This window comes from Pogoniulus pusillus, chromosome 14 (assembly GCF_015220805.1).
Source record: "Pogoniulus pusillus isolate bPogPus1 chromosome 14, bPogPus1.pri, whole genome shotgun sequence".
NCBI classification, from domain to species: domain Eukaryota; kingdom Metazoa; phylum Chordata; class Aves; order Piciformes; family Lybiidae; genus Pogoniulus; species Pogoniulus pusillus.
In genome coordinates this window covers 20639264-20659424 of record NC_087277.1, presented here as the reverse complement: position 1 = coordinate 20659424, position 20161 = coordinate 20639264, and the positions used below count along the sequence as shown (strand labels likewise).

Genomic DNA, 20161 nt, shown 5'->3' with positions numbered 1-20161 from the left:
CCGGGGGCCATCGCAAATGGCCACCGCAGACTCTTCAGTGGGGCTGCTGCTGCGGCCACGCTGCCACCTCAGGGCCAGTGCCGGCTCAGTGCCACCTTCACCTTAGGGCTACCTCCAGCTCACTGCCACCGCCAGCTCCCGGTCACCATCCCCAGGGCCATGCCACGGCCCCGCGGTGACAAACATCCGCTCACCGCGGCGCGGGCACTAATTAGCCGTGACCTCGGCCGTGCCCGGTTGCCACCCGCCCCACGCCGGGATTCCTGCCGTGGGTGCGTGGCAACGGATACAGCGGCAGAGTGGCACCAACCCCCTAGCTCCCACCTGCGTGCCAAGCCGTGCCAGCAGCCCCGAGCCGGGTCGCTGAGCGCCGGTGGCAGTGACCGAGCTGCACCTTGCCTGGGCAGCTGCCAGGACCGGTTTGGGCGGCGAAGTAACTCCTCAGCTGCCGGCGTGGCCGCGGGCATGCCGGGGGCAGCCAGAGCGGGCAGCAGCTGGGCACGGCCCGTGAGGGGTCACGACCGCCACCCCCATGGCACCGTGGCGCTGGCTCACTCATCCCCTCACCTGGCACTGACCACAGTGGGGGGGAGGGGTCCGCGATGCCCCCCCCAGTCACCACCTACCTGAGCACTGCTGTGTGTGCCCGACACTAGAGGCATGGGCTCTGCCGGCATGGCACAGCTCGGCTCACCTTGGCACAGCTCGGCGTGACACAACTCAGCACAGCATAGCTCGGCACGGCACAGCTCGGCATGGCACAGCCCGGCTCGGCACGGCACAGCACAGCTCGGCATGGCACAGCCCGGCTCGGCACGGCACAGCTCGGCATGGCACAGCCCGGCTCGGCACAGCTCACTGCGGTGGGAGGTTCCGGCCAGGGCAGCTGCCCCGGGACTGGTTTCCTGCTGTCATTTCCCCTTCCTGCTGCCACCAGGCCCCCACACGCATCGGTGCCCCCACCCAGGACCCCCATGGTGCCACCACCACAGGCTCCCCCATCCCTGAATCCCTAAGACTCTCTACTGTCACATTCTGGCAGCTCCTGACAGTGGTACCCTCTGCCAGAGGCCCCAGATGGCCACAGTGAGACACCAACCCAGTCTTGACCATGGCATGACTCCGACCACCACCTTGGCACTGCCTGTGCTCTGGCACTGCCCATCACGGTGCTGTCCCCAGGCCAGCTGTGGTGGTCCCTGCAGTGCCACTGAAAATGCCACAAGACACAAAGGTGGGAACACAGAAGGAGGTTTATTGCCCAATGCCAGGCTCTGGTCCCGGTGGCATGGATGATGGCAGCATTGGCGCCGGCGTTGGTTTTCACTGGCGCCCACCCGGCCTCTCAACAGAAGAGTGGTTGCCCATCATCCCGTGCCAGCTCCTCCAGGCACTCCAGCAGCACCATGGCCTTCGCCCGCGCCTCGGCTGGCACCGTGTCGGTCACCACTTGGCGCAGGAAGGCAGGGTCGCGGTTGGTGGCAGGCCTGCCAACGTCTGACAGGATGCCGTAGGTGTTGACCAGGGACTCGGCGAAGGCTGGGTGCACGCTGGGGCTGTAGCCCAGTGCCCGCAGCTGCCTCATGACGCTCACGTAGCGCTGGGCAGCTGCGGATGCCCACTGCTCGGCGACAGCCCCGGGCACCGCGCCAAGGCTGATCTGCAGGGAGAGCCACAGCGGGTCAATCCCTGGCACCCTGCAGCCACCAGTGCCCAAATGGGAGGGAACTCATGGTGCAGTGGGCACCATGCCCATCTCCCTGTGCCAAACCCACCGCCATGATCTTCTCGGGGATATTTGAGACGGTGAAGCCATAGACCCGGGGGCGGTCGGGGAAGACGCGTGCCAGGATGCGGCGGTCCAGCTGGAATGCCACCTCTCCCACCAGCTGCTCCCATGTCTGCTGCTGGGCACCTGCCAGGGCCGCCGGCAGTGGGCACTGACCATGGACGCAGCACAGACACAATGGTGCCACCCCGGTGAAGCCATACCCACCATGAGCTCTTCCCATGCCCACCATGAATTTTCCCTGTGCCCACCATGAGTTTTCCGTGTACCCACCACCACCCTTGTGACCCCACACCCACCATGAGCTCTTCCCATGCGCACCACCACCCAGTGATCCCATATGCACCACAAACTCCCCCCATACCCATTACCAACCACCACCCTGTTGACGCCCTGCTCGCCATGACTTCTCCCCTTGCCCACCACCAGTCACCACCCTGGTGATCCCACGCACAGCATGACCTCTCCATATCACCACCACCCCACTGGCCCCTGGCACAGGGTGGCCAATGCCACTTGCCCACAACCAAAGTGGGCCATGGGGACATGGCACATGGGGGCCACAGCAATGCCACTGTAGCTCTCAGCAGTGCCATGCCCTGGCACTCACCTCTCGGTGTGGAGGTGAGTGGTTGGTCCAAGCCAGACAGCGTCCGGCTGGTATCGCGGGACGCCCTAGGGACCGAGCTCTGAAGATCCGACAGCCGCAGCCCGAAGCTGCTCATCTCTGGCACCAGCGGCCCTGACGCTGACGGATCCTGAGGTGGCACCGGCGCATCCTGCGGTGGCACCGGAACATCCTGTGGAGGCACCGGGACGTCTTGTGGTGGCACCGGCACATCCTGCGGTGGCACCGGAACGTCCCGTGGAGGCACCGGGACGTCCTGTGGTGGCACCGGCACATCCTGCGGTGGCACCGAGTTGTCCTGTGGTGGCACCTGGATCATCTGGGATGACGCCTGTGGGGGGCGGCCACCAGTGGAGCCGAAGGTGCTGAAGGGGTAGGAGGTTAACCGGGAGGAGCCAGAGAGGCTTGGCACCATCGGGAAGCCTGTTGGGATAAGGTTGGCATGGGGTGAACTGGAACGAAGTGGAGTGGGATGGGATAAACTGGGATGGTGAGATGGGAGAGGAAAAATGGGGTGGGATAAACTGGATGAGATGGGATGAGTTGTGATGGGAATGAGATAGGATAGGGATGATGGGATAAATGGGATGGGATGAGATGGAGTGGGATAAACTGGATGGAATGAGATGGGGATGAGACAAGCTGGGGATGGGATGTACTGGGATAGGAATGGGATGATGGGATGGAGGTGAGATAGGATGGAGATGATGGGGTGGGACAAATGGGATGAGGACTATGGAATAAACTGGATGGAACGGGATGGGAATGAAGATGGGGTGGGATGGCAATGGGGTGATGGGATAAACTGGACGGGGACGAGCTAGAATGGAATGGGATAATCAGGGATGAGATAAAGTGGCCCAGGGTGGGATAAAGTGGGATAGGGCTCATCCCCTGCCCCTCCACCCGCGGCTGTTGGTCCCGGTCCCCCCCAGCCCGGCGCCCGCAGTACTTCTGCCGCTGCTCTGCGTTATCACTCCGCTGCTGATGTCGGTGCCGATGTCGCTGCCCATCGAGGGCAGGATCCGGTGCCACACGCCGTGCTGGTCCCGCATCGGGTACAGCAGATTCGGATCCGCCGGCATCGTTTGCCAGTTGCCCGCGGGCACTGCGGGGCGAGAGCTGAGTTGTGGCACCGGCACCGCCGCACCGAGGCCGGGTTGGGGAGAGGGGAATCGCTCAAGTGTCACCCACCTGGGTTAGGGAAGGGGAAGTGCCCTTGGGGGGCATTGATGATGGGGGGCGCGGTGGCGGGGCCCCTGTCCAGCTGTTCCAGACGGCCATACCGCTGCCCGCGGAGCTGCCCCACGACCCGGGCCAGCTCTCGGTTCTCCGCCACCAGCGCCTGGATCTCGTGCCGCAGTCGGTTGTAGGAGGCGAGCACCAGAGCCGCCCGCTCGCCGGGCACCGGATCCATGCTGGCACCGCCGGGCGCAGTCAGCATCTGCCCGCCGAACGCCAGCCGAGACTGGCGCGTTGCCAAGGGTGGGCGCTGAGCACGAGTGGTTCGCAGGGGCTGTCATAAAGGGGTGCCCCATGCGTCACTGCCGCGCCTGGCGCCGCAGGGCTCGGCTGCCTACCACACGGCACCGCGTCCGGGCTCCGAGCGGAGGGCGTTTGAGCGGCTGCCGGCATGGGGGTGGAAGAGCTGCCGGAGGGCTCGGAGGCTGGGTTTGAGGCTCTGCAGAGGAGCCTGGCCAGCCTGCATGCATGGGCCAAGGCCAACGGAACGAGGTTGACCAAGGCCAAGTGCTAGAGAAGAAGGGTGTGGAGAAGGTGTGAGGAGCAGCTGAGGGCTCTGGGGATGTGGAGCCTGCAGCAAAGGAGGCTGAGGGGAGAGCTTCTGGCTGCCTGCAAGTGCCCGAGAGGAGGCTGGAGCCAGGTGGGGCTGAGATCTCTTGTGCCAAGCATTGGGCCAAGAGGAATTGGGCTCAACCTGTCCCCGAGGCTGCCCATGAGGAACAACAATTTGTGCCCCCTGAGGCTTGTGCAGGCCTGGCCCCAGCTGACCAGGACAGTGGTGAAGTGCCCATCCCTGAAGGGATCTCTGAGCCACGGAGCTGTAGTGCTGAGGGCCATGGTTTGGTGCTGCCCTAGCAGTGCAGGTCCATGGCACGGGAAGACCCCACTTCATGGGCAGAGCCATGGCACAGGCAGAGCTGTACCATGGGCAAACCCCTTGACATGAGCAGATGCATGGCACAGTCAGCCATTGCACAGCAGGGCGATGGCACAGGGAGACCCCACTTCATGGGCAGAGCCATGGCACAGGCAGACCCCACAGCTCACACGTGCACTCAGACTTGCCCTTCTGAAGAACCCAGACTTTATTCCAGTGCCTGCAGCAGGGCCAATGTTAAATAAGGAGCTGGGACTGGGTGGGGGGCACACACTGCCAGCTGTGCCCCTTCCCCACAACCCAGGCGTGTGCGTTGTGCCAGGGTGAGGGCACCCTTTACTTAGGGGGCCGATAAACCATCTTCCTGCTCTTCAGAACCGACCACTTGTGTCTCTTCATGTAGTAGAGGAGGGAGATGAGGAGCCCAGAGATCATCAGCACCTGTGGGGGAAAAGGAGTTGTAGGAGGCACAGGGGACACCCAGAGGGCAGAGCGGGCAGCAGAGAGGTGGCACTGCCAGGCCCAGCACTCACTTTCAGTCCCATCCGTTTGCGGTGGTCATGCTCAGGCTCTGCTGCCCAACGCAGGAAGGTGCAGATGTCCTTAGCGATCTGTGACATGGTGGCAGGGGTACCTGGGCAAGGGGGCACACAAGGACATTTGGGGTAGCACTGGAGGGTATTGGCACCCAGACTGGGCAGCTGGGCACCTGAAACTGGGACTCAGGCCCCCAGAATGGGGACCTGAGCACTTGGGACAGGTGCACAGGCATCGAAAGCAGGGACCTGGGCACTTAAAATAGGACTCTTAGCACCCATGTAACTCAAGACAAGGGAGCTGGGCACCCAGAACAGGGCGCTGGGCACCCAAAATGGGGATGTTTGCTCCTAGAATGGGGGCCTGAGCATCCAGAACGGGGACCTCAGCACCTAGAACAGGGACAGTGACACTGAAATCAGGGCTTTGGTGCCCAGAAGAGGGAGAGTGGCACCTAGAATGGGACCTGGGCACCCAAAACAGGAAGCTGGACACCCAGAACACAGCGATGGGCACGCCAACACGGTCCTTGCCCACAGAATACGGCAACTGGCAGCCAACCCAAGATGTCAGTACCCCCCAAGACAGGTGTCAGGGTACTCCTCTCTTACCATCGTCATACTCCAGCACCTCGTTGTAGATGGGGGGCGCCATGCCAATGGCCTGCCCGGGGAAGTAGGGGTTGTAGTGCAGCCCCTCGCGCACCGTCACGCCCGCCGGTGGCTCGCAGTAGCCGGTCAGCAGCGAGAAGACGTAGTCCTCACCCCCGTGCCTGCCATGCGGGGACGTCAGCGCCAGCCTGGCACACCGCCCCCTGCCCCCGGGCACCCCAGAGAGCTCACCGGGCGTTGACGATGTAGCTGAGGTCGGGGGGCAGTGCCCCGTTGTTGGCTGCCCGCGCGGCCTCTTCGTTGGGGTAGGGCCGTGGGAAGTAGTCGGAGATCTTGCCCGGGCGCATGAAGAACTCCCCGTTCTCGTCCGGCCCGTCCTGCACCTCCACCTGTGCCAACACCACCGTCACAGGGCACCGCACCGCCAGGACCAGGGGCAGCAGGGCACCGCACTGCCAGCACCACGGACAGCAGGGCGGAAGAGTGCCAGGGCACCAGCATCACAGACGTGGGGACGCCAGGGTACCAGCACTGTGCTTGTCAGGACACCAAGGTACCAGGGCACCAGCACCATAGGTATCAAGGGCAGTAGTATGCCAGGACACCAGCACCATGGGCATCACGGCACTAGTATGCCAGGCCTTCAGCACTGTGGGCATCAGGAAACCAGGGAGCTACCAAGGCACCAGCATCATGAGCATCAGGACGCTGGGGTGTCAGGGCACCTGCAGCACAGACATCAGGACAGCAGCACCACAGGTATCAAGGGCAGCAGTATGCCAGGCCATCAACACCATGGGCATCAGAACAACAGAGTGCCAGGGCACCAGCACCATGGGCATCAGGCCACTGAGGTGTCTGGGCACTACTGTGCCAGAGCACCAGCAAAATGGACATCAGGACAGTAGGACACTGGGGTGCCAGGAGACTGAGACATCAAGATAATAGGGTACTGGGGCTCTGGGGTGCTGGACATTCAGGAGCATGGACATCAGGACAGTGGGACACTGAGGTGCCAGGAAACAGGAATGCCAGGGCACCAGGGGAATGGATATGAGGACACAGGGACATCGGGGTGCCAAAAGCCTGGGACATCAGGATAATAGGATAGTAGGACACTGGGGTGCCAGGGCATGAGCAGACTGGGGCATCAGGACACTGAGGTACCAGGAGACAGAGACATCAGGATGCTGGGGCACTTGGACACTGGGCACCAGGACACTGGGGTGCTGGGACATCAGGACAGTGGGGTACCAAGGCAGTGGCGTACTGTGGCATCAGGATGCTGGTAAACCGGGAGCCCAGGTGATGGGGTGCTGGAGCACCGTGGGAGCTGGACACCAGGGCACATGAGAGTGCCAAGCCACTGGGGTGCTGGGGCACTGGGACAACTGTGTACCAGGAGACTGGGGTGCCCAGACACCAGGGTGCCAGGACACCAGGGCAGTGGGACACCTTGCTGCCAGGACATCAGGATACCAGAACATTGACATTGGGACACTGGGGTACCAGACATTGTGGTACCAGGGGACCAGGACACCAGGGTGCTGAGGTACCAGCGCAGCAGGGTGCTGGAGTACCAGGGTACCAAGACACTGGGCTGCTGGGCTGTCAGGACACTGAGACACCAGGATGCTGGAGTGCCAGGACATCAGGGCACTGGGGCACTGGGACATCTGGGTGATGTGACACCAGGGTGCTAGATGCTGGAGTACCAAGAGTCTGGGATGCCAGGAGATTGCATCATTGAGCTACTGGGGCATTGGGTACCAGGATGCTGAGATGCCATCACATTGTGGTAGCAGGGTACTGGGACATCATGGTGCTGGGGTACCATGACATCAGGGCACTGGGGTATCAGGACACGGGGACAGTGGGACGCTGGGGCAGAGGGCAGCATGGCAGGGCCACCGCCGGGGTCTCACCTCCTCAGCCAGCGCCTTGGCCTCCGCCTCGGTGTGGGTGACGCCGATGAGGTTGCGGAAGGCCACATACTCCATGCTGTGGCAGGCCGAGCAGACCTGCTTGTAGACCTGGAAGCCTCGGCGCAGGCTGGCGGGGACAAAGAGGAGGAGGAGGAGGAGGAAGAAAAGGAAGAAGTGATGGCCCCCACTCCCCGCCGCAGCCCTCCCCGCGCCCTCGGTGCCGGTACCTGGCATGGTCAAGGGCGGCCAGCGCTCCGCCGTGGCTCCAGGGGAAGGCCGGGGGGTGCAGCTCCAGCTCCCCGGCGCTGAGCCCCGAGTGCAGCGCCAGGGCTAGGCCCCCTCCGCCCGCCGCCAGCACCCCCAGAGCTGTCAGGGCCACCCGGCCCCCGCGGGATAAACCGGCCCGAGAAGATATGGAGGCCTGGGAGGAGCGGGGAACGGCTGTTAGGGACCTGGGGGGACCCGAGATGCGCCGGGGAGGGGGAGGGCATGGACTGGGGAAGGGGCACCCGGCAGGGCCCGAGGGAAAGCGGGGACACCGGGCATGGATGGGGTGCAGCGGGCAGGACGCGGCGGGGATGAAGGGCACTATGAGCCGGGCCGGGCGGTAACCGGGGACACTGGGCAGGGACGACGGGGCAGGGGCAGGCAGGAGCCGGCGACACCGGGTAGGTTAGAGGGGCACCAGAGAAACCGGCGGGGCTGCAGCGGCGGAACCGCGGACACTGGGCCGTGCGCACCCGGCAGGGAGCGGAAAACCGGGCCCACAGGGCAGGGCAAGACCGGGAACACCGGGCAGGGCCGGGGAGCCATGCGACCTGGGGAGCGGCCTGGGCAGCGCACACCGGGAGACACCGGGCAGGGCCGGGGGGTGGCAGGAGCGGGGATCCCGGGCCGGGCAGGCCGAGCACGGCCGCGGGGCAGGCGAGGACACCGGGCCAGGCCCAGCCCGGCACGGTCCCTCTCGCCGCTCGGTTGCAGCTCCCCGGTTCCCCTCCCGATGACCTTCAGTGGGCGGCGGGGGCCGGGCCGGGGCCCGAGTCTCACCGGTGCAGGGCGGGTAGGTGGCCGCGGCAGCAGGAGGCGGCCCCAGGGCCGCACCGGAAGGCTCCGAACCGCCGCCGCCGCCATCGCTCCGCACCCGCGGGCCGAGGTCGAGGGGACGCCGACCGCCCGCTCGGATGTGACGGCAGCCAGCGCCGGAGGTGACGCCGTGCGCCGCCCCTCCCCCCCCCCGCAGGCCCGGGGCCGCCCCTCCCCCCTCTCCCCCCCCCCCCGCAGGCCCGGGGCCGCCCCTCCCCCCGCCCGGGCCGCACAGACACAGCTCCGACCGCGGCCCCGCTCCGCCTTTTATTGAACCCGTGGGACGGACACGCCAAAACCAAGGCAGGGCTCCCAGCACAGCCCAGCAGGCACCCCCCTGCCCAGTGCCCGCCAGCAAAGGCCCCTTCTGCCGGTACACACTAGCAAGCACACCCTGCCTCCCAGGGCAGCCCAGCAGGCACCACCCTGCCCAGTACACAGCAGCAAAGACGAATTCTGCCCAGTCCAGTCCAGCAGAGTCCCTCCCTGCCCAGTACAAACCATCTAAGACTCTCTCTGCCCCTTACAGACCAGCAGCCACATTGGGTATGGGTCTGTGTATCCGCCCCCGAGTCCATCCATGGTCCATGGGTCACTTCCCGAAGAGCAGGAGCTGTCTGCCCATTCACGCTTCAAGTCCATCCATGGGTCTGCCCACGGCTCACTCCCAGCAGAGCAGGTTGCAGAGCAGCAGCCAGAGGTGGGGGTGTCCACCCGTGGGTCCCTCCCTGGTCCCTTGGCAGGCCCACAGGTCACTCCCAGCAGAGCAGGTTGCAGAGCAGCAGCCGGAGGCGGAGGTGTCCATCCATGGGTCCCTCCCTGGTCCCTTGGTGGGTCCATGGCTCACTTCCAGAAGAGCACATTCCAGAGCAGCAGCCAGAGGGGGTAGACGCCGAGGGCGAGCAGCGGGCACAGGCAGGAGCCGTAGAGGTGGTGCTGCAGCAGCCCCTCGCCCAGTGCTGCCAGGAAGAGCTGCCAGCCCTCGCCTGCGCCCGCGGGCACCTCCAGCAGCTCCCGCTCCAGGAAGATGCCCAGCAGCAGCGTCACCGCCGGCGTCGCCAGCACCAGCACTGCTGCCAGCAGCACCCTGGGCAGAGTGGGGCACCATCAGAACCCATACTGTGCCCCTTGGCATACCCAAAACCCAGGGAAAAACTCTGCCAGTGCCTCCTTGGCACTAACCCAGGGAGAGCCCCTGGCACCCCTCAACCCCAGTGAGCCCCCCGCAGTGTCCTTCACCCTGGTATCCCCTAAACCCAGGGAGAGATCATCCCTGGCATCACCATGCAGAGAAACCCTCTGCCCCCCAGTGTATCCTTGGCATCACCCCATGGAGAACCCCTGGCACCCCCCGACCTCAATAAGCCCTCACCCTGGGCATCACCCTGCCCCAGGGAGACCCCCCCAGTATCCCCCCCACCCAGGGAAGAGCTCCCCTCTGATGTCCCCTTGGCAAGCCCCTGCTGAGCTGCTGGTATCCACAGCATGCCAAGGAGCAGCCCCAGGCCCCCGCCTCCAGTGCCAGGCCCCCAACTGTCTCACTCATCCCCACCATGGGCACTCCCCAAATGCGTGCCCCCTCCTCACTTGGGGCCATTGGGCTGCACGGCGGCAGCAGCGGGCACCATGGTGGCAGCCAGGAGGAAGCCCAGGGAGAAGTTGAGCAGGGCCAGGGCCACCAGCACCAGTGCCAGAGCCACCAGTGCCACTAGCTTCAGTGCCAGCCAGCCTCGTGCTGCCCCCGCACCTGGTAGCACCCTGCAGAGAATATAGGGGAAGAGATCAGGGCAGGAGTTGGGTGCACAGAGCCCCATGGAGCCCTGAGCTCCTCCCTGGCACCCTATGGACCTCCAAATCCCTCCCTGGAGTTCCCACACCTCTGCCTGGCACCGCTAAGGCTCCCTCAAAACCCTTCCTTAGCACCTCACAGACCCAGCAAAGCCCTCCCCAGACCCACCAAACCCTTCCTTGGTACCCACGGACCCACCTAACCCTTCCTTGGTACCCAGAGACCTCAAATCCCCTTCCTTAGCACCTCACAGACCCAGCATCCACCCTTCCTTAGCACCCAGGAACCTCCCATACCCTTCCTTAGCACCTCACAGACCCAGTATCCACCCTTCCTTAGCACCCAGGAACCTCCCATACCCTTCCTTAGCACCTCACAGACCCAGCATCCACCCTTCCTTAGCACCCAGGAACCTCCCATACCCTTCCTTAGCACCTCACAGACCCAGCATCCACCCTTCCTTGGCACCCAGGAACCTCCCATACCCTTCCTTAGCACCTCACAGACCCAGCATCCACCCTTCCTTGGCACCCAGGAACCTCCCATACCCTTCCTTAGCACCTCACAGACCCAGCATCCACCCTTCCTTGGCACCCAGGAACCTCCCATACCCTTCCTTAGCACCTCACGGACCCAGCAAAGCCCTCCCTAGATCCACCAGACCCCTCTGTGGCACCTCAAAGCCCACCCCAAACCCTTCCTTGGTACCCGTGGGCACCCCAAGCGCCCCCCAGCACCTGTGGGTGTTGTGGGGCAGGGCCATGCCTGCCACGTAGATGGCGATGATGGTGAGGACCACGGCCTCAGCCTCGGACACGGGGAAGTGCTGCGTGGCCACCTGCTGGCCCAGCACCGGCAGCAGGTAGAGGGCCAGGCCAGCGGCCTCGCAGATCAGCACCGGTGGCACCAGCACCAGCAAACCAGGACGGGCCTCCTGCGGGGACATGCCAGTGGCACTGCAGTGCTGGCATCTGCTGCAGGGGCTGAGGAGCTACTAGAGGGCTGGAAGGGTCTGCTGGAGGGCTGCAAGGGTCTACTACGGGGTTGGAAGGGTCTGCTGAAGGGTGTGAGGAGCTGCTGGCGGGCTTGAAGGGTCTGTTGGAGGGTCAGGGGAGCTGCTGGAGGGCTGGAAGGAGCTGCTGGAGGGTTTGAAGGGTCTGTTGGAGGGTCAGAGGAGCTGCTGGAGGGCTGGAAGGAGCTGCTGGAGGGTTTGAAGGGTCTGTTGGAGGGTCAGAGGAGCTGCTGGAGGGCTGGAAGGAGCTGCTGGAGGGTTTGAAGGGTCTGTTGGAGGGTCAGAGGAGCTGCTGGAGGGCTGGAAGGAGCTGCTGGAGGGTTTGAAGGGTCTGTTGGAGGGTCAGAGGAGCTGCTGGAGGGCTGGAAGGAGCTGCTGGAGGGTTTGAAGGGTCTGCTGGAGGGTCAGAGGAGCTGCTGGAGGGTTTGAAAAGATGCTGGAGAGTTGGAAGGAACTGCCAAAGGGTTTGAAAGATCTACTACAGTTGGAAGGGTCTGCTGAGGGTGGGAACAAACTGCTGGTGGATTGGAGGGATCTATTAAGGATTTGAAGGATCTGTTGGAGAGTTGAAAGGAGTTTGAAGGTTGGAGGGTTGGAAGGAGTTTGAAGTCTTCAGAGAGACTGAAGGTTCTGCAGAGGGACCTGCCTGGATTGACAGGCCAAGGCAAATGGGATGAGGTTGACCAAGGCCAAGTGCTGGAGGAGCAGCTGGAGAAGGGTGTGGAAAAGGAGAAGGGAGTGGAGAAATTGTGAGGAGCAGCTGAGGGCCCTGGGGGTGTGGAGCAGCAAAGCAGCAAAGGAGGCTGAGGCGAGACCTTCTGGCTGCCTGCAAGTGCCTGAGAGGAGGCTGGAGCCAGGTGGGGCTGAGATCCTTGTGCCAAGCTTTGGGACTAGAGGAAGCAGCCTTAGGTTGCCCCAGGGGAGGCTGAGGTTGGCCCTGAGGAGCCATTTGTGCCCCTTGAGGCTTGTGCAGTCTGGCCCAGGCTGCCCAGGGCAGTGGTGGAGTGCCCATGCCTGGAGGGGTGTGCAAGCCGTGGTGCTGAGGGCCATGGGTTGGTGGTGTCCTGGCACTGCTGGGGCACTGCTTGGACTCCAGGAGCTTGGGAGGCCTCTCCCAACTACAATCCTAACTCCGTGAAGGGGCAGAAGGAGAGGGGTGAGGATGAGGTGAAGAAACCTCCTGACCTCCTCAGCACTGTGGTCTCCATGCCACTGCCTCTCTCCACTGCCCGTCTCGCTCTTGCTGAGCTTCATCCAGGTGTCCAGGGCGTGATGGGGATGGTCATGGAAAGGTTCTGAGCAGCTCTGCTTGCCCCTGGGCCCCATCTCCAGCCCCCTCCCCACACAAAGGATATCTTCAGGACCAGGACCAGCAGGAGGAAGCCAAAGGCTGGCATGTAGAGGCCGATGGAGACAAAGCGGGAGAGGGAGGGCAGCAGGTAGAAGAAGTAGGACTGGTGGAGCCTCTCCAGCAGGTTGTTGAGCTTCCGGAACATTCCCTCCAGGGTCCTGAGGACATCATCGGAGGAAACCCACCACAGGACCTCCCTGACCACCCCACCCTATGGAAAGACCCCCCCCCGGTGTCTCCCCACCCTGGGGACAGACTCTCCTGTGTCCCCCCACATAGCATAGCCCCTCTGGTATCCCCCTGCCCTGTAGATGGCCCCCATCATCACCCCAGGGAGAGCTCCCAGTGTCCCCCAGCCCTTGAAGACCTATTAGTGTCCCCCCACCCTGAGAAGATTCCCTCACCATGTGTCCCTGTGGCATCCCTCTGCCCAAGGAAAACCCCCACTGTCCCCCCACCCTGGGAGAAGACCCTTTGATGTCCCCCACCTTGACGAGTGCCCCTTTGGTGTCCCTCTACCCTGGAGAGTGCTCTCAGTCTCACCCCATGGAGAGCTCCCAGCACGCCCCCACCCTGGGAAAAGCCCCTTAGGTGTGTCCCCCACCTTGAGAAGAGCCTTTATGGTGTCCCCCACTCTGAGCCCCCCTGCTGTGAGGGCATCTGCAGTCTCCCCCCGCAGAGAGGTCCTAGTGTCCCCCCATCCCGGGAGAAGACCCTTCTGTGTCCCCTCACCCCAAGAAGAGCCCCTTGGGTGTCCCCCACCGTGTGGAGAGCCCCTTAGATGTCCCCCTGCCCCGGCGAGCACCCCCAGTCCGAGCCAGGGGGAGGTGCCCGCGCGCCCCTGACCCCGCGGTGCAGCGCGAGCGCCCGGCAGCCCGTGCCCGCCGGCGCGGACCTGCCGACGGCCGCCATGCCGTGCTTGGTCTGCCGGAAGCTGTTGATGCCACGCAGGGTGAGGGCCTGCACGCGGTACCGCAGGAACAGGCCATGGTCGCCCCGCGGGCGCCCCGAGGCCTGCGCCAGCACCATCAGCGCCAGCGTCTGCAGGCTGTGCGCGTAGCCGGGCAGCGAGTCCCAGTCTGAGCGTGGCAGCTGTGGAAACACCACCGCAGGGTCAGCGGACCACGGGGTGATGGGCGTGCAGCCACCACCAGGTCAGCAAACCATGGGTGATGGGCACGGAACCACCACCGGGTCAGCAAACCATGGGTGATGGGCACGGAACCACCACCGGGTCAGCAAACCATGGGTGATGGGCACGGAACCACCACCGGGTCAGCAAACGATGGGTGATGGGCACGGAACCACCACCGGGTCAGCAAACCATGGGTGATGGGCACGGAACCACCACCGGGTCAGCAAACTATGGGTAATGGGCATGGAACCACCACCAGGTCAGCAAACCATGGGTGATGGGCACGGAACCACCACTGGGTCAGCAAACCATGGGTAATGGGCACCACCACCAGGTCAGCAAACCATGGGTGATGGGCACGGAACCACCACCGGGTCAGCAAACTATGGGTAATGGGCACGGAACCACCACTGGGTCAGCAAACCATGGGTGATGGGCACGGAACCACCACCGGGTCAGCAAACCATGGGTAATGGGCATGGAACCACCACCAGGTCAGCAAACCATGGGTGATGGGCACGGAACCACCACCGGGTCAGCAAACTATGGGTAATGGGCACGGAACCACCACTGGGTCAGCAAACCATGGGTGATGGGCACGGAACCACCACCAGGTCAGCAAACCATGGGTAATGGGCATGGAACCACCACCAGGTCAGCAAACCATGGGTGATGGGCACGGAACCACCACTGGGTCAGCAAACTATGGGTAATGGGCATGGAACCACCACCAGGTCAGCAAACCATGGGTGATGGGCACGGAACCACCACCGGGTCAGCAAACTATGGGTAATGGGCACGGAACCACCACTGGGTCAGCAAACCATGGGTGATGGGCACGGAACCACCACCGGGTCAGCAAACCATGGGTAATGGGCATGGAACCACCACCAGGTCAGCAAACCATGGGTGATGGGCACGGAACCACCACTGGGTCAGCAAACCATGGGTAATGGGCATGGAACCACCACCAGGTCAGCAAACCATAGGTGATGGGCATGGAACCACCACCAAGTCAGCAAACCATAGGTGATGGGCATGGAACCACCACCAGGTCAGCAGACCCCTGGCATGGGGACCTCCACCACAGGGTCAGCAGACCATGGGGTGATGGGTGTGGCACCACATGTCTTGGGGACGTGGGTTGGTGGTGCCCTGGCAGTGCCAGGGGAACACCTGGACTTAATCTGAGAGGACTCCTCCAACCCAGCCCATTCCACGGTGACTCCATGATCTAACCCTCCACTGGCACAACCTGAGGCCCTTGTCCCATCGCTTGTCCAAGCCCTGGTGGCCACCTGACAGAAGCAGGTGTGCCAGGAGGTGCCAGGCCACTTACCTTGCCCTGGATGGTGCAGAGGAGCCCATTCTTCTGGCAGAAGGCATGGAAGAGGTTGAGGAGGTCGAGGTTGGGCAGCTGCCCGTTGAGGCCCTCCACGGCCACGTCGAAGCTGGTCACGACGTCACTGCTCAGCTCCAGTGCGATGGCCGCCTGGATGGCACCTGCCCGGCCCGGCGTGCCCGAGCTCTGCACCTCTGCGGGCACCCAGCGCCTCAGTGCCCTGCCATCCCCCAGCACCCCAATATCCTGACACACTGGCATTATGCCACCTTGGCACCCTGACACCTCAAATCATGGCACCCCAGTACCCTGACGCCTTGGCACCATGGCACCCCAGAACCGTGACACTCTGGCATCACAGCACCCTGACACTACGGCACCTTGGCACCCTTGACACCTCAGTACCCTGACATTTTGGCACCATGGCAGGCTGGCACCTGGTATCATGGCACCTTTACACATTGGCATCCTGACACTCTGTTGTCATGGCACCTTGGCATCCTGGCACCACAGCACCCATGGCACCCCAGAACCTTGACACCCTGGCATTCCGGTACCTTGACACATTAGGGCACTCCAAACACTGGCATCCTTAACCCCAGAACCCTGACATCTTGGCATTGTATCACCCTGACACTCACCCTTGCCTCCCGATCCCCTGGCACCCCAGCACTCTGTCACAAGAACACTACAGCACCCTAAAAACCTGAACCCCTGGCACCCCAACACACCAAGCCCTGGCATCTGGCACCTTGACCCCCTGGTACCCCGACACCCTAGACCCCTGGCTCCATGGCACCCTGCTCCCCCAACAGCCCAACCCCCTGGCACCCTGATCTTCCAACTCCCTGGAACCCCAGTTCCCCATCCCCCTGGCACCTCACCAGTGAGGTTGATGTCATGGTAGGCCTCCAGCCATGCCTCAGTGCCCAGCAGGTCATGCTCCGTCACCAGGAAGATGATGTCCTTGGCCCAGTAGATCTGTTCTGGGCCGGAAACAGCAGACTGGTACAGCCTACTCCCTGCCCTGGTGCCTGGCATAGCCCAGCAGAGCCCAGTCTCTGTGCCAGCAGAGCCTGATGCAGACCCAGCTGAGCCTGGCACAGTTCTGGTAGAGCCTAGTCCCTTCCCTGGTACCCAGCACAGTCCCAGCAGAGTCTGGTCCCTATTATGGCAAAGCCCCAGTGAACACCAGTCCCTGCCCAAGTGCCTCAGAGAGATAAAGCACACCCCTGGCAGAGCTTGGCACAGCTCTGGTACACATTCAAAGTTCAGCATAGCCTAGAACAGTCCTGGCACAGCCTTGACAGATTGGCATAGCCTCAGCAGAGCCCAGTCCCTGCCCCTGCAAAGCCCAGCACAGCCCCAGTGGAGCCCTGTACAGCCTTGGAGCAGCCTGGCACAGCCCTCTCCCCATGCTCCCCTCCCTCCAAACAGCCAGAGCCCTTTGGGAGCTGCCAGCTGCTGGCTCCCTAGGCCCCAGTGCCCCCCAGACTGCTGCCAGTGCCTCCTCCAGGCCCTCACCTCGGAAGTAGGCGGCGAGTGCCAGCATCAGCCCCACAGCCTGGTTGTTCTGGGTGCCAGGGCTGCAGGGCACGCTCAGCACCAGCGCCTCGGTGCTGGCTGCCCGCGGTGCCCGCAGGATCCCATACACGTTGGTGCCATGCACCATCTGCAGGGACACAGGGGCTCAGCAGCCCAAAGGCTTTGGGGGGCACAGGATGCCCAGGATGGGGGTTTGGGAAGCACAGAACCTACTGGGACAGGGTCTGGAGGACACAGGATGCCTAGGAAGGGGTATGTGGGGGAGCAGGATGCCCAGAATGGTGGTCTGGGGGGGCACAGGACCCTCTGGGATGGGGTCTGAGGTTACAGGATGCCCAGGAAGGGCATCTGGTGGGGGCAAGGAACCCTTTGAGATGGAGTTTGAGTGGCACAGGATACCCAGGATGGTGGTCTAGGAAGGGCACAGGACCCTCTGGCATGGAGTCTGGGGTTACAGGATGCCCAGGATGAGGTTTGGGGGGGAGGCATAGGATACCCAGGAAGGGCATCTGGGGGGGCATGGAACCCTCTGGGATGGAGCTTGAGTGGCACAGGATACTCAGGAATGTGGTTTTGGGCATGCTCAGGAGCCTGCAGGCTGGGATGTGTGGTGGGGGTGGCAGGGGCTCCGTACGTATCGCTCGCGGGTCTCGTCCGGGAAGGGCAGCGTGCGGGAGAAGCTCTGCCGGTGAACCTCCAGCCCCAGCTCCCACAGCGTCTGCTCCAGCCACTGCACGGGCATCCCTCTGCAGGGGCACCCCAAAACCACCCTTGGCACCCCAGAGCCACACAGTGTCTGCTCCAGCCACTGCATGGCTGTTCTGCTGGGGGGACACCCCAAAACCCACCCCTGACACTTTAGAACTCCCCACCATGGCACCTCAGATCCACCACTGCACCCCAGAACCTCCCATGGAACCAAGCACCCTCCAACCCCCTCCCCATAGCACCCCACACCCTCCGTGGGACCCCAAACCCCTCCCAGAAGACCCAAACACCCCCAAACTCTCCCTTACGGGCCCCCAGCTCCCTTCCCACGGACCCTTAAAGCCCCCACCCCGCTTCCAGGAGGCCCAAACACCCTGCCCGTATAGTGCCAGGCACCGCTCCCAAACACGCCCCCGCCCTCTTCCCTGGCCCCATGCCACCCCCACCCGCTGCCCCCCCAGCGCTCACCCTGCTTTGCTCTTGTGCGCCCCGAACTGGCGGGCATAGGCGAGGGCACGGGCACCCAGCGGGAACTGCTCCTGCACCATGGTGGAGCCCAGGGCGTTCTCCGAGATGTAGGTCTGGGGGGCCAGGGGGGGCCAGGCCAGCGCCAGGAACCAGCACAGCCCCAGCACGTAGCTCAGGGCGCTGGGCAAAGGGGGCAGAGAGGCAGGCTGGGGGGTTCGGGGCTATGGGACCCCCCCAGAACCGGCACAGCCCCAGCACGTAGCTCAGGGCGCTGGGCAAAGGGGGCAGAGAGGCAGGCTGGGGGGTTCGGGGCTATGGGACCCCCCCCGAACCGGCACAGCCCCGGCACGCAGCTCAGGGCGCTGGGCAAAGGGGGCAGAGAGGCAGGCTGGGGGGTTCGGGGCTATGGGACCCCCCCCGAACCGGCACAGCCCCGGCACGCAGCTCAGGGCGCTGGGCAAAGGGGGCAGAGAGGCAGGCTGGGGGGTTCGGGGCTATGGGACCCCCCCCGAACCGGCACAGCCCCGGCACGCAGCTCAGGGCGCTGGGCAAAGGGGGCAGAGAGGCAGGCTGGGGGGTTCGGGGCTATGGGACCCCCCCAGAACCGGCACAGCCCCGGCACGCAGCTCAGGGCGCTGGGCAAAGGGGGCAGAGAGGCAGGATGGGGGGTTCGGGGCTATGGGACCCCCCCAGAACCGGCACAGCCCCGGCACGCAGCTCAGGGCGCTGGGTGGGTGTGGGCACAGAATCAGATGAGCAGCTGAGGGCGTTAGGGGTGCAGAAACAGCCCGGGAGGCTCGGGGAGCTGGGGAGGCAGAGGCCGGGGTGCACCCGGGGGCGCGGGGGGCACGGCCCCGGGCGGCACTCACCAGAGCGGGGTGTTGAGGCGCTGGATGAGGCGAGCCAGCGCCCGGCGGCAGTGCGGGTCCGACAGCAGCCCCATGGCCGGCACTGAGCTGTGAGCGGCACAGGGCTGTTAGGGGGCACAGGAGGAGGACAAAGGCCCCACCGGTACCGGGGGCTGGCACCATGGGCACCCCCCACCCACGGAGCCGCCCGGGCACCCCCCAGAGCCGTCCCTGCTGCCCATCGCCTCCAGGCCCTTCCTCCCCCCACGGCCCAGTACCCCACGGGGCCCCATTTCGGGGAGCCCACGGCCACGTCCCTGCCCCACGCGGCCCCCAGCCCCGGTGCCAGCCCCCGGTGCCCCCCGAACCTCGGAGGCGCAGCGCCGGCAAGCCCCCAGGCCGCTCAATCGATGGCAGAGCGAGGCGTGCTGGGCACGGCAGCGCCGGGAAGCCCCCAGGCCGTTCAATCGATGGCAGAGCGAGGCGTGCTGGGCACGGCAGCGCCAGGCCGGCAGGAGGAGCCCGGAGACGGCGCTCGGCTCCCAGCAGGGTGCGGGCAGGCGGAACGGCGAGAGCTGGGCGGCTGCTGGGGGCCAGGGGCTCTGCGGGGGGACCTGCCCGGGCTGCCCCAGTGGCAGCTGAGCCCAACGGGAGGAGGTCGATCAAGGCCAAGTGCTGGCTCCTGCCCTTGGCTCCCACCAAGGCCAGGAAGGCTCCAGGCTGGGGGCAGAGCAGCTGGAAAGTGCCTGCTGGGATAGGCCCTGGGGGATTGGTGGCAGCGGCTGGATAGCAGCCAGCCTGTGCCCAGGTGGCCAAGAAGGGCACCAAGAGCCTGGCCTGGAGCAGCCCCAGGCTGGGCAGCAGGAGCAGGGATGGTTCTCCTGGACTTGGGGGCACTGGGGAGGCCACCCCTGGAGTGCTGGCCTAGCTCCCAAGAAAGCCCTTGAAGGGCTGGAGGTGTCCAGAGAAGGGCAAGGGAGCCGGGGGAGGGCCTGGAGAAGAAGAAGGAGGCTGTGGAGAGGTTGTGAGGAGCAGCTGAGGGAGCTGGGGGCGTGGAGCCTGCAGCAAGGGAGCCACAGGGCAAACCTTCTGTCTGTGTGCAAGTGCCTGAGAGGAGGCTGGAGCCAGGCTGGGACTGAGACACCTTGTGCCGGGTGTTGGGCCAAGAGGCACCAGCCTCGGTGGTGTCTGTGCCAGGCCTCTGCCCATGGCAGTGGGTCTGCCTGTGCCCTGGCTCTGCCCTTTGTGCAGGGTCTACTCCTGCCCTGGCT

General features: G+C 64.4%; 3 protein-coding genes across 3 annotated transcripts; all 3 read right to left on the bottom strand.

Moving 5' to 3' along the window:
* Window positions 1–1302: 1302 nt before the first annotated feature.
* Window positions 1303–4052, bottom strand: SPATC1 (spermatogenesis and centriole associated 1). Its single transcript, XM_064154328.1, has 6 exons — window positions 4008–4052; window positions 3612–3909; window positions 3370–3525; window positions 2400–2840; window positions 1776–1915; window positions 1303–1660 (listed from the first exon to the last, which is right to left on the bottom strand). The coding sequence occupies exons 1-6, from the start codon at window positions 4050–4052 to the stop codon at window positions 1346–1348; spliced, it is 1395 nt and encodes a 464-aa protein (XP_064010398.1). The 3' UTR covers window positions 1303–1345.
* Window positions 4053–4726: 674 nt separating this feature from the next.
* On the bottom strand, window positions 4727–8812 carry LOC135181376 (cytochrome c1, heme protein, mitochondrial). Its single transcript, XM_064154499.1, has 7 exons — window positions 8657–8812; window positions 7837–8030; window positions 7610–7736; window positions 5916–6073; window positions 5685–5845; window positions 5070–5170; window positions 4727–4977 (listed from the first exon to the last, which is right to left on the bottom strand). Exons 1-7 carry the CDS (start codon window positions 8738–8740, stop codon window positions 4873–4875), a joined length of 930 nt encoding a protein of 309 aa, XP_064010569.1. The 5' UTR covers window positions 8741–8812; the 3' UTR covers window positions 4727–4872.
* Window positions 8813–8934: 122 nt separating this feature from the next.
* GPAA1 (glycosylphosphatidylinositol anchor attachment 1) lies at window positions 8935–19389 on the bottom strand. Its single transcript, XM_064154498.1, has 13 exons — window positions 19259–19389; window positions 18912–18998; window positions 18043–18222; window positions 17501–17612; window positions 16846–16993; window positions 16206–16307; window positions 15319–15515; window positions 13740–13936; window positions 12849–13002; window positions 12679–12762; window positions 11219–11415; window positions 10280–10450; window positions 8935–9779 (listed from the first exon to the last, which is right to left on the bottom strand). Exons 2-13 carry the CDS (start codon window positions 18983–18985, stop codon window positions 9536–9538), a joined length of 1860 nt encoding a protein of 619 aa, XP_064010568.1. The 5' UTR covers window positions 18986–18998; window positions 19259–19389; the 3' UTR covers window positions 8935–9535.
* Between the last annotated feature and the right edge of the window lie 772 nt (window positions 19390–20161).